Raw genomic sequence first — 11,557 nt, 5'->3', positions numbered from 1 at the left:
TCAACTCCTCAATATCTTTCGTCATACTCCTTCTTGGACAAATTGGTTCATGTTACTGTACACACTGTACCTCAACTGTGACATAACTTTCTCAAGTGGTTTTTCGAATTTTTAATGGTGTATTTGGTCCTAGCTAGATGTGACCTGTTCCTTGACCGATTATGTGACGCGTCACGTACGGTATAGCTACAGTCCTAAACCTGTGCTAACCCTGAGTGGTCATGTTATGGAATAAAACAGAATCTCAATCTTTTGTGTGTTATCTTGGTTTGAAACATTTTAACTAATCATTGGATTAAGATATTTTTATATCATTGATTCTTATAACAGATCTGCTGATGGTTCAGGATGGGAAACCAAAGACCGAACTGCAGATGGCTCGTGAGCAAAAGAGAATTGAAAAGGAGAAAGAAAAGGCAGCCAAACAGGTGATGATACCAATCATAACACGTTTCATTTCAACATTTTCACATACTTATTCCTAAAATGCATTAAGGGTAATTTCTAATAGTAGTTACTATTCATAATATATATATGAAATTCAGAAAACAGAAAGCAATTTCCTTACCTGCTCTATATTTTACCACTGATTACAACCCTGCTTATCACAATATGTATTCACACTTTGTTTAATTTCCGTTTTTAAATACATGCTACTATACCTTAAATAGTTGTGAAGTCAGATAAAATTGAATCGTTTATGGAATACATAGTTGCCAAAATGAATAAATGGTTGGTAAATTGATGTATCCTTTTTTTAAATGACAGTGTTATTTTGCATAATTTTGACAGTGAAATTCTATATTGACAGTCTGCGCTTTCTTCTTTAGGAGTCTCATTTCTCTGATCTCTCTGACTTTATTTGCAATTTTTTACAAATTGAATTTGTAGCTCACTTCATTCTTCAGTGACCATACGATAACATATCGAACTTACTGCTTACTTAATTTTCTGTTTCATCTCATTTTCTCAACAACTCTCCTCTGTAATTAGACTTGTCAAAAGATATGTTAAATATTTATCATCGGAATGTATCGTAAATTTCGAATGAATTTAACTCGATTTGGAGTTGCATAGATTGGGCTGTAGTAATTTGTACAAATACAATACAATAATTGCTCACCCTCGATTCGAATTAGATTGGAATACTATCATCTGTACATAGCATGCGTTTGGCTGTACGGGTAAACCGCCCCTAAAATGTCACCCACCCCTAAAACGCCACTCTTGATTGATTGGATCCCATCTTCTTAGAAAGTATCTTACCTAATCATTTGTAACTCCTAAACATAAAAAAATATCATTCAGACCCTGCCACATCCTGAAATTGAATCTAAATGATGCCATAAGGGCATTTTTTTCACTTTGTACGAATTTTTTACTTTTGAAAAAAAGCGCACAATTTTATAACTCTGGAATTCATTAATATTAACTCAGTTTTGGTCTAGGATAGTGATATTTACATATTTTAGCAACTTTGTACATATGACTGGAGATATGGAAAGTTATACATTACTCAATATTACTACCCTCCCCTAAAATGTCACCTGGCCGCCCCCTAAAATGTCATTTTATCAGATTCTGGCTTTGAGACTACAAGCACCATAAAATGGAGGTACCAGCCTATTAAACATCATATTTAGCATCTAATGGTAATATAAGAAAGCTTTTGCAGCTCAAGGAATTAGTTTTATTTTATTAATTGCAATAAACATCCCCTAAAATGTCTAATTGTCCCCCCTAAAATGTCATTTTAACATGATCAAATTACTCAGGCTTTTCCTAAGATGCAATGCATACTCACATTTCGTTAATAGTTGATGTTAATAATTAACAAGTGCCAAAACAAGAGCTATTATCGCACACCATGCGAACAAAATACAAATTTGACATTTTAGGGGAGGAAAAAATGACATTTTAGGGGGCATATCATAGGTTTACCATAAACTAGTAAGTACCAAAAAACGTAGTTTTTGACATTCAATTTTGCTAAAAGCAGTCAAATCTAGTCTATAGAGAAGGTCAGATCGATTACTGGGTTGGATTAGTTAACTACAGGTCACTAAAATTGCCAAAATGCAGGATGATGTTAAAAATCCCAAAAAATGCAATTAAAACATGCAATTTGCACAAGGTTAAAATCACATTGAATCCATTTCTTTTGTGCCAATTGTTAGTTTATAACTAGATAATCTAACTACAGGTGTTAATTTTGTTGACTGAGTTACTGTTTTGCCGTAAGTTCTGGGTATTAAAAAAAAAGGTCCCCAAAATGTCACAAAAAGTACATTGACTAAATTCCACCATTTTTTTTCAACAGAGAGAGAAATTCTGGTCGACACCTCTCAGAAATAGGTTATATTTATCCCAGAAGTGGTTAAAATTAATAATTAAGCAACATTCTGAGTGCTACACAACCTGTTTTAGCTGACGTTTTAGGGGTGGTGCACGTGACATTTTAGGGGGTGATTACGGTTTTGAGGTACTTCCTTTAGTGAGTGAATGTTTTCAAGACAAAACAAATAGTACTAGTGACAAAAGATAAATCAGGCCTCCTGTACATTTTGTAATTATCACACATATAGAGTTGAAATTTTAGGGGTGGTGTTTTAAAAGTGACTCCATTTCAACGTCAAAAACATTGTACCTGATTTTATTTTCAAATTTCCAAATCTTCCTGGCAGGCTAGAAAAAGGTTTAAATATTATTCCTAGACACTTCAGAACCCTGTAAATTTAGCCCTAACTCGGCAATCTGGGCCCAAAAAACAGGTGACGTTTTAGGGGCGGTTTACCCGTACCTTACAAGATATATTTATGTTCGACATAATTCCGGTGACCTAAATGATTTGGAAACAAAAACATGGGAATTTTTTTATGAAAACGCCACATTTCGTACCCCAAATTAAATCATGGTATTAGGTGATTTTTTCACAAAAATGAAACCCAATATTTGAGAAAATTAAATACAAAGATCTTCTCTGATCAGCTGTTTCATCTTGTGAAAAATTTCTCCGGAGCCTTTGAAAGTTAGCCTCAACTTAACTTATAATCCTCCAGAGGGTATAGGAGACCGACAGTGTTAGTTATTTTCCACTACTCCCGAAATTTCACCGCTGTGACCAATAAAGTAGCGACAGAGCTTACTTATTTTTAATAGAACGCACGTCCAAAATCATTTTTAAACAATTCATGATCGAATACTAGTATTTATTAATTTTTTGATGAATCATATTTATAACCTACTATATTGATAAGTTGATAGTAAATAAGTAAATCGATCAAGTCATGATTAAGGAAAATACGTGAAAAATAATTTGGGGAAAATAATGTTGGTGACCTAAATTTTGGTAGTCCGAAAATATCGTGTTTTTTTTTCGAAACCCCACCGATTTTCGTACCATTTAAATATGTCTCGTAAGGTATACTGTAATTATACGAATAATTAGTGTCGCAAAAATGTGACTGACATAAATTTGTAGCAATTATATTCTAATTAAAGTAATTCTTAATACATTTTGATAAATAGTTCGTTTATTTGTGATCCCATGTTCCGGGAACATTGTTCTTGTAGCTCCAAATTGTAGCATTAAACATTTAATATCCTTTTTCCAGGCAAAGGCTGCAGTTGCTAAAGGGATGAAGAGAGAAAATTGGATGGATTACATGCAAGTGCTGATAGACTCAAAAATTGCTGAGGACAAAGGAGGTAATTTCGATGTCTCCAGATGACAATTATTTCATAAATGTGATTCAATATTTTATGATTTGAAACTATTGTAATAAGTATAAGTCATGATGATCGAAAAGACATTTAAATTCTAAATGCATCAAATTTTCAGGAACGGAAATGCTAACAACTCTGGAGCTGGAAGGGATGAAATGTGACGTGATCAGTCAGCCGTTACCGAACACAATCTCTTTTATTAGATTTGAGCTCAGCGCTGACGATGGTATTGTCTCCAAAACTAAAGTAAGTGGAATCTCATACTCTTCAAGAATATAAGTAAATAATTTAAAGCGTTTTATTTTCCATGTTTTGTTCACATTGATTCAGCTGGAAGCTGATTGGTCAATCTCTGTCACGTGTCAACCTTTTCCTAACCTAGTCTCGATTTTTCAGATTTTTGAGGATACAGTTCTGTTAGTAGAACAAGCAGAAACAGTGGCCGCACACGTGCAAAGTGATAACTTAGTCACACACGTGCGACAATGCATTTCTATACTCTCAGAACACGTCACCTGCACAGTTACCCTTCTTGTGCTGGGTTTTGATAAACTCATGAAGTCTAAACGAAAAGGGTTTGCAATATTTTACTTAATATTCGTTGGTATATCTGTCAAAATAGTAAAAGTTTACCATTTGCCGATTACAATATTTTAAGAATCTTTTGATCACTTCATAAGATAATATAAAACCAAACGGACTGCATGCTCTGTTTTCCCCCGTAAGCTAATGTGTACAAGCACTGGTTATTGGTTATTGGTGATAATTTCAGTACGATTTTCACATGACACATTTCTATTAATAGAACGATAAATAGACTTGATTGGGAGCAGGGAGTGGTTGCGTTGCAAATGGAGCTCAATGTTTCAACTTACATTATCAAAGACACAGCACAAGTAAGTATATCGTATAGGAGTAATCCGCTTACTCAGTAAGCGCACTGATTTCAGTATTCAACAACTATGTAACTTGTTAGGCAACTGATTTCGCATTGAAGTTTTATTGAAGGAAGACCGCAGTATCTAAAGTGGACACAACAACAAATACTTCATTCAGTTGGTAGATAACGTGAGAATGTACTGTAAAGCTCTGGGAGAACGGCCCCACAAACTAAAACACCACAAAGACCTGTTTATCGGAACCTCTAAAACCCCCCTATTCGTTGACAGAGAGGGTGGGGGCTACCTGCAAGTCTTCATAGCTCAACTCCAAGATATCAGATCCGTTAACGAAGCTGTAGCTACTGCAGTTGCTCAGCAGTACCCCTCTCCGGTTATATTATCTAATTATATAGACTCTACTGATAAGGACACTGTTATCAATACTCTGGCTGGTATACCTGTTAGGAGAGGTAATATTTGTAATTCACAGGGGGGGGGGGGGGGGGGGGTTCACAGCTTTTAGAGACAATAGTTTTGAGAGCAGTAACTTTCTTATAATGCAAAAAAACAGTGGTCCTGATAACCAGATAATGATAATTTAAAAACAATCCGAATCCAAATACTTAAAAAATTGAGGGTAATTTAACTGCAGTATGTCTGCAGGTGTTGGAACGTTAGCCAACGTAAGGAGGGTTGGACCTGAGGCTGCCAAGAGGATTGTACTCTTCTACAGCTCTTCTGATCCTCTACAAGAGATAGTGTAGCGGAGTAATGTCACGTGGTGTGACGTCACCTCACGTGGTGTGACGTCACCTCACGTGGTGTGACGTCACCCACCCCACGTAGTGCGAGGTCCAGGCTCGTGGTTATGGTGTAGTCGCTCTGTACTGCTTGCAGTTACATAATATAGAAGATATCAACACACAAAATGAAATACAACACTGCAAATTTGCAGTTTGAACTTTTTAAATTTTAAGAAGTTTTATTTTTAGCTTTCTAACTTATTCTTATTTATTAAATTGTTATCTAAGTGTGTACGGTTGAGAGAAGTGTATTTTTACAAATATCATAATTTTGTTCTTTTTCTCGGCTTATTTTTAACACTTGACTGATCTAAGATTTATTGATTTGTAAATTATTAGATTCTTTTTCCATTAATCCAATGTTTACAACGATATTCATTACTTCATTATAAATAAACACCTTAAAACTACTAACCAGTAGACACTGAATAAGTAATAAATTTGCGTTAGTTACCGCACAATTTGCGTCCAACACATAAATTGCATTATTAATGAAGTCTTATAATAGCTACTCGTAACGAGGAAGTGTTATTGTAATGTAATTTATATGTACACTACATGTACACAAAGGTATATACACACAGTACACACCGTAACGAGGAAGTGTTATTGTTATGTAATTTATATGTACACTAGATGTACACGAAGGTATATACACACAGTACACACAGTTATAATAGAGTGTGTTACATAGCAAGACTCACTACTGTCAATTAATAGTGTTAATTGTGAACTAGGTGACATGTGACAGAGGAGCTGCACACTTGGAGACACTTGGAGACACTTGGAGACACTTGGAGACACTTGGAGACACTTGGAGACACTTGGAGACACTTGGAGACACTTGGAGACAACCCTACAGAGTACATTAAGTGTGACTGGTTGTTAAAAACAGTAGACAGTTAACAAAGTAAAGATGTCGGCCGGGGTTCTACCCTTCCTCAGGGCTATAGACTTCACTAAGAATAACTTCAAGGTTTGTTCAGCTGATTACACTTCTTAAAATTAGTCATTACAAGATTACAATTACTAAAGTTTATTTAACCCTGTTATATTGGAGCTTCTCTTTAATTCCTGCTAGTTTAAAGACCAGTACAGCATAGCTCTGTGCTAGTAACCACTACATTCCTAAGCCTTGGCTAATGACTAATTACTAATTACGTATTTTTCTGTTAATCTCACAGTTTCACGGAATACAGTTTAGAAAATGTTGTTTGAATTGTTGTGGAAATTTCTCCACTGGTTTTTTACATTACTGCTTCTAGCAAAGGTATGTAGAATAAGGCGGCTGCCATTCCCACTCCTCATTAAATTGAAAAAGATCGGGGTTTCCACAATGGTCCACTATCCACGCCATTCAAAATGTGTTGAACACAAAATCTCAGTGATAGATAATTCTCCCAGGATGATTTTCCAGCGGCAGTGGCGAACATGACGTCCCTAACTTGGCTTCGAGCCAACAAAACTCACCTGTCTGATGTACCTGACAGTCTGTGTAAACTTAATAAGTTGGAGGATCTTATTCTGAGCAGGAATGAGATTAAGGAACTGCCACAAGAGATCACTGAGATGGCAGGACTTCGGGTAGGGAGTGTGGAATTTGTCTTTTCTCTTTTGTGTTAAATATCAGGCACCTTTATGTGTAGCTGGAATGTTAAATCTCGATCTGGTTATTGTTTAATGTACACTTTTGTCATTTATGGCTGCAATTTGATATTAACACTGTTATTGTATCAACGTTTGAGCTAGTCATATCCAGAGAAATCAAAGTTTTATCATGACGTCATGTCACTGTTTTGCTGACCTACCATACTTTCAGTCCCTGAACCTTCGACACAACAAGCTCCAAAAGGAAGGAATCCCATACTCTCTGTTTGACCTGGAAGAATTGACCACACTGGATTTCTCCCATAATAATCTAGACAGTTGCCCTGAGAATCTACACAGAGCTAAGGCTCTACTGGTGCTCAACGTCGCTCACAATAGGTTGCTTTATTGTTGATTTATTGGAAGTTTTCAGTGAAAATTTTATGTGTTTTTTTCATAATATCACGATGTGCTGTGGATGTTGTTATTGAATTATTATAAAAAATAATAGTTAACACTTTTTCAGAATAAAAGAAGTTCCCCCGAGCCTGTTTACTCAACTCAAGTACATGCAGCACTTAGACCTTTCTAACAATCTCATTGGTACGTGACCTATAAAGTTGTTACGGTTGTTATTAAAGTTGTTAAATTCGTTAACTCCATTAAGGCCGTACCCTGCGGTTCTTCTAGTAGGAGTGAAGCCAGAGGAAACGGACATGGCTCTCAAAGTTACCTGATTGTTCTCCTTATTCTCCTTATTCTCCTTATTCTCCTTATTCTCCACTATATAAACAAAATAACCGTATTATTGTAGTTGAAATATTATTTAACAAAATCGTTTCTTCAGAGTACATTCCTCCACAAATCAGAAGATTACAACAGTTAAAATCTCTGAATATTTCATACAACCCTCTTCAACACGATCAGTTCAGGTTAGAAAAGTTTTTAACTCTCTCAATTTCTATATTGTAACATTTAAAGTATTGATCATTTTTTATATAGACAATTATTCTTATCAGAATGTTTGGTGGTTTAAGAGTTGGTATATAAAATTGACCCTGCAAACTTTAATTCGTATTTGACACGATCCCAAATAAGAAAGTCGCAACCTTCGTGTCAAAATTTAAACTTACGTTTATACAACAGGTCTCTCTCCGGATTAACTCAACTGGAATCTCTTAACATAGCTCATACCCAGGTATTTGGTTATCCCGACTTGTTGTTAAAACTTGGTATGTTAGTATAGGAGAGAATCAAATTACAAACATCACAATTCACAATACACATTCATTGCGCAACATTTCTCAACATTGGAATTGTATTTCGTCTACATAACCAGTGATGGTAAGTGATTACAATCGGAGAACTAACTTAGAAATCTACTGCATTTGTTTGCAAAATGGCACTGAAAAATAATGTGTATTGTGTAACCATGACAAAATAGTATGTAACCATGCCGAACCATGAAAACATAAAGTGTGTACTTTGTGCAAAATTATACGTAACCATGGAAATACAGAGGATGTGTGAAGGCGAGTATCGAGTGGTTTTATCAGATACGAGAGATGAGTTTGTGAGTATGAAGTGGGATGGAAGCATTTGGTTACCATGGCAACCCGCAACATATTTGTTAAAAATACACAGCACTAAAATAATTTTCTCTAAAAATTTGAGCGTCATAAAATTAATGTTAGTCTTTGCACAGTTTTAGCATCAAGGTAGTTGCAGTGTTAGGAAGAATTTTTCAAGATATCTAGTTCAGTGACTTCGACTTTACCAGTTTACCTTTTTTGTATTTTTGGATCGATGTTTAATTGCATCAAACGTATACTCCCGTCAATCATTTTAACACTAATTCCTATTAACAATTCAAACAAAACTTTTGCATATCGATCGTAATTTCAATTCAATTCGTCCCCAATAAAATGTAAAATTTGGAAAGTCATAGCTTTTAATTGTTAAAAGTTGAAATTTGGCATACACTGTTCTAATGGAATCCTCATTAAAATATAGAGCAAGATGAGATTTGATTCTGCTCAGTGTTCATTACCTAACGTTCTTACAAATCAACAGTCCTATTGTCACTGCCACCCCAATTGAAGTGATCACTCCCAACATGTACACCTCACTGCCTCGAGATAGAGCAACCCACGCAATTGAGGCTCCGAAGGCTGACGACATACAACTGGCAACGTTGTACCTAGTCGTTGAGCTTTCCCCGAGTCCGCTGTTCTTTAGGTTCCATTTCTTGTACAGAACAAATTTACTCAAAACTGTTAGATTGATATGACCTGCATCACCAAATCCCATCAAGGCCGTTCCAAGGATGATTTGGTACGGGTATTCAAGTATCTGGAACGAATCTGTGGTCGAAGCAATTGCTAAGAAGCAGCCTACGCAAAACGAAATATTGGCAAATAGCATGAGGTTAAAAATGCTAACGACTGCTTCGGCTATAAAACTGTATAGGAGAGCTCCGATAAGCGAAGTAAGGTTTACGGTATTATAAACCAGAACGGCTCGTCCAAGATCTTGGCTGTTAAATTCAACAACTCGTGATGGGAGAACATATGCCATGACGTAATACAAGAAATTATTTAGAAACAAATTTAAATCAAGTAAAAAAAGGGCCACTTTCCGTTTGCGTGATATTACAATGGACGATGAAGTTTGTTTTGAAATCTCGTTAGCTCTTCCTGTCTCTGAATGTTGGTGGGACAGTTTAAAGAGCGTGTTGTGTATCCGGTGGATAGCAGGAAGGAGCATAATGGGTAGGATGTTGATAGCTCCTAATACCAATCCGCAGAGAAGCCAGCCCCCTGCCAGAAAGAGCTCTGTTCCAACTATGTTGAATGTTATTGACGCAACCTGGATCGCGTTCGTTATCAGAACCATCAGCGACTTGTTGTCTTTCAGGTAGAGGTCTATTATTTCTCCCTGAAATGTACGAAAGATCAGACTTTGGCTGTCAGCTGTGTCGTGTTGTCCAATATTTGTACCCCAGAAATTTTTGCCCCTGTTGCCGTATTCCTCACTATTTTTTGAGGCTTGGGACATTTAAGGCCCGGGACATTTAAGTATTGTTATGGTTAGAATGTGAGTCATGGTTTGTATTAGAGGAAACATTGAGGAAACAATTTGTTAAATTATGTAATTAATCAGAAGTTATGATCTCACTTGCACAGCAGTAAAGAGCGCCCCAACCACTAGACCCTGAAGAGCTCTCACTAGGAAGATGATGCCAAATACACACCATCCTTCAGGATCCCATTGTACCGCAGCATCAACAACACTCAGCAAAGCCAAACAGATCAGGTTGAGGAGGAAAAGTACCAGATATCTGTGTATAAGAGGTTTTGATCTGATGTAGACTGGTAAATGCTGGTACAAGTACGGGCTTGCAGCTGACGTCACCAAGGTAACAGATATGCAGACTGTGCCTGGGGATTTCTTGATTCAGTAAATAAGCCGCATAATCATTCCTCTGTCATCAATCGCGCTTTTTTAATTATGAAGATATTCTAACCATCTATCCTGTCTTCAGTATGTGCATTAAACAGTAAAATATGTTACGTACCGATCGGTTTGTTGAGATTTAAGTCCAGCAAAAAGTTGATGAAAAATCCTGCTGGAAAAATTCTTGCTGTCACCACCATGACATTGCCCAAGAAGGCAAACAAAGTTATGATTATACATTGCTGTTTGCTTGGCTTCGGTTCTGAAAAACAATACATTTATTACCATGATTACCTTATGATACAATATTACCCTTTACCTTACTGAAATTTTGGTTACAATTCAAAACATATTATAGTAAAAATTGAGAAATGAGTGCTATACCTGTTATATCTCGTGAATCAGAGTATATTTCAGACTCCTTGAACTCTTTAATATTTGTAACAGGATTTTCTATGACCAGGTGTTTATCCAATGTCAAAACATTCTTTCTTGTGAAATTCTCGCCTTTATGATTCGACATTTCTGCTTGAGCCGATTGCTTTAATTATAAAGAAATTGACCAACATGAGCAAAGAATAATTGAGATAAATAAAATTGACCAACGATCAAGCAAAGTAATAATAGAATAATAACTAGAACGCAGATAAGGGGCCATCTACTTAGGGCGTCCACCAAAATCGCAGATTTTCAGACCATCCCCCTGTCCGGGTGTGTCCGAATTTTCAAAACCACCCCCTCCCCTGTCCGAATTTGTCCGAAATTCCAAAACCACCCCCTTCTCTATTTGCCGGACGCCCTAAGTAGATGACCCCTAACTGAATGAAGAGAGGGTATCACAATAATTGACTTCTGATTCGACATTTTCCGGAATCTTACCTGCTTAACCGGTATTTTTTACTGGAATCACAAGTGTTATGTCCGTACTGTGTTTTATCAATATCATCAGACGCCACTTTTTCAGGTACCCAAATATCTTTTGATATTCTTGACAGTACAATTACTTATTAATCATCTCTACCACGTATTGTATAATATGAGGTATTTTCAACTAATTACAACATTAACAAGAAATGCGGCCGCTTTTCTTTTGTGGATAACCGC

At 36.2% G+C, this 11,557-nt stretch overlaps 2 protein-coding genes across 3 annotated transcripts in view; both read left to right on the top strand.

Moving 5' to 3' along the window:
• Positions 1-334: 334 nt before the first annotated feature.
• Positions 335-5,765, top strand: LOC134817062 (crossover junction endonuclease EME1-like). Its single transcript, XM_063826152.1, has 7 exons — positions 335-428; positions 3,615-3,708; positions 3,842-3,972; positions 4,123-4,301; positions 4,532-4,622; positions 4,783-5,077; positions 5,271-5,765. Exons 1-7 carry the CDS (start codon positions 339-341, stop codon positions 5,369-5,371), a joined length of 981 nt encoding a protein of 326 aa, XP_063682222.1. The 5' UTR covers positions 335-338; the 3' UTR covers positions 5,372-5,765.
• Positions 5,766-6,128: 363 nt separating this feature from the next.
• The window catches only part of LOC134817224 (protein flightless-1 homolog), a 30,376-nt gene continuing 24,947 nt past the window's right edge, over positions 6,129-11,557 (top strand). The window contains exons 1-6 of one of the 2 annotated variants that reach the window (XM_063826359.1): positions 6,129-6,386; positions 6,815-6,994; positions 7,230-7,396; positions 7,524-7,600; positions 7,845-7,929; positions 8,144-8,195. In XM_063826359.1, coding sequence (XP_063682429.1) covers positions 6,327-6,386; positions 6,815-6,994; positions 7,230-7,396; positions 7,524-7,600; positions 7,845-7,929; positions 8,144-8,195 — 621 coding nt within the window. In that variant the 5' untranslated portion in view covers positions 6,129-6,326. The remainder of the gene's footprint in view (positions 6,387-6,814; positions 6,995-7,229; positions 7,397-7,523; positions 7,601-7,844; positions 7,930-8,143; positions 8,196-11,557) is intronic. The other variant, XM_063826358.1, reaches the window with a different exon arrangement.

This window comes from Bolinopsis microptera, chromosome 6, assembly GCF_026151205.1.
Source record: "Bolinopsis microptera isolate Bmic1 chromosome 6, MBARI_Bmic_1.0, whole genome shotgun sequence".
NCBI lineage: Eukaryota > Metazoa > Ctenophora > Tentaculata > Lobata > Bolinopsidae > Bolinopsis > Bolinopsis microptera.
Note: the sequence above shows the minus strand (reverse complement) of the source record. Positions and strands in the feature narration are given on the sequence as shown.

What these genes read in the sequence shown, in the direction of transcription:
- LOC134817062 (XM_063826152.1), top strand. Translation starts at nt 339, where the DNA reads ATGGTTCAGGATGGGAAACCAAAGACCGAACTGCAGATGGCTCGTGAG. An exon ending in AAGAAAAGGCAGCCAAACAG is followed by an intron (nt 429 to 3,614) that starts GTGATGATACCA and finishes TCCTTTTTCCAG; the next exon opens with GCAAAGGCTGCAGTTGCTAA. An exon ending in ATGAAGTCTAAACGAAAAGG is followed by an intron (nt 4,302 to 4,531) that starts GTTTGCAATATT and finishes TTCTATTAATAG; the next exon opens with AACGATAAATAGACTTGATT.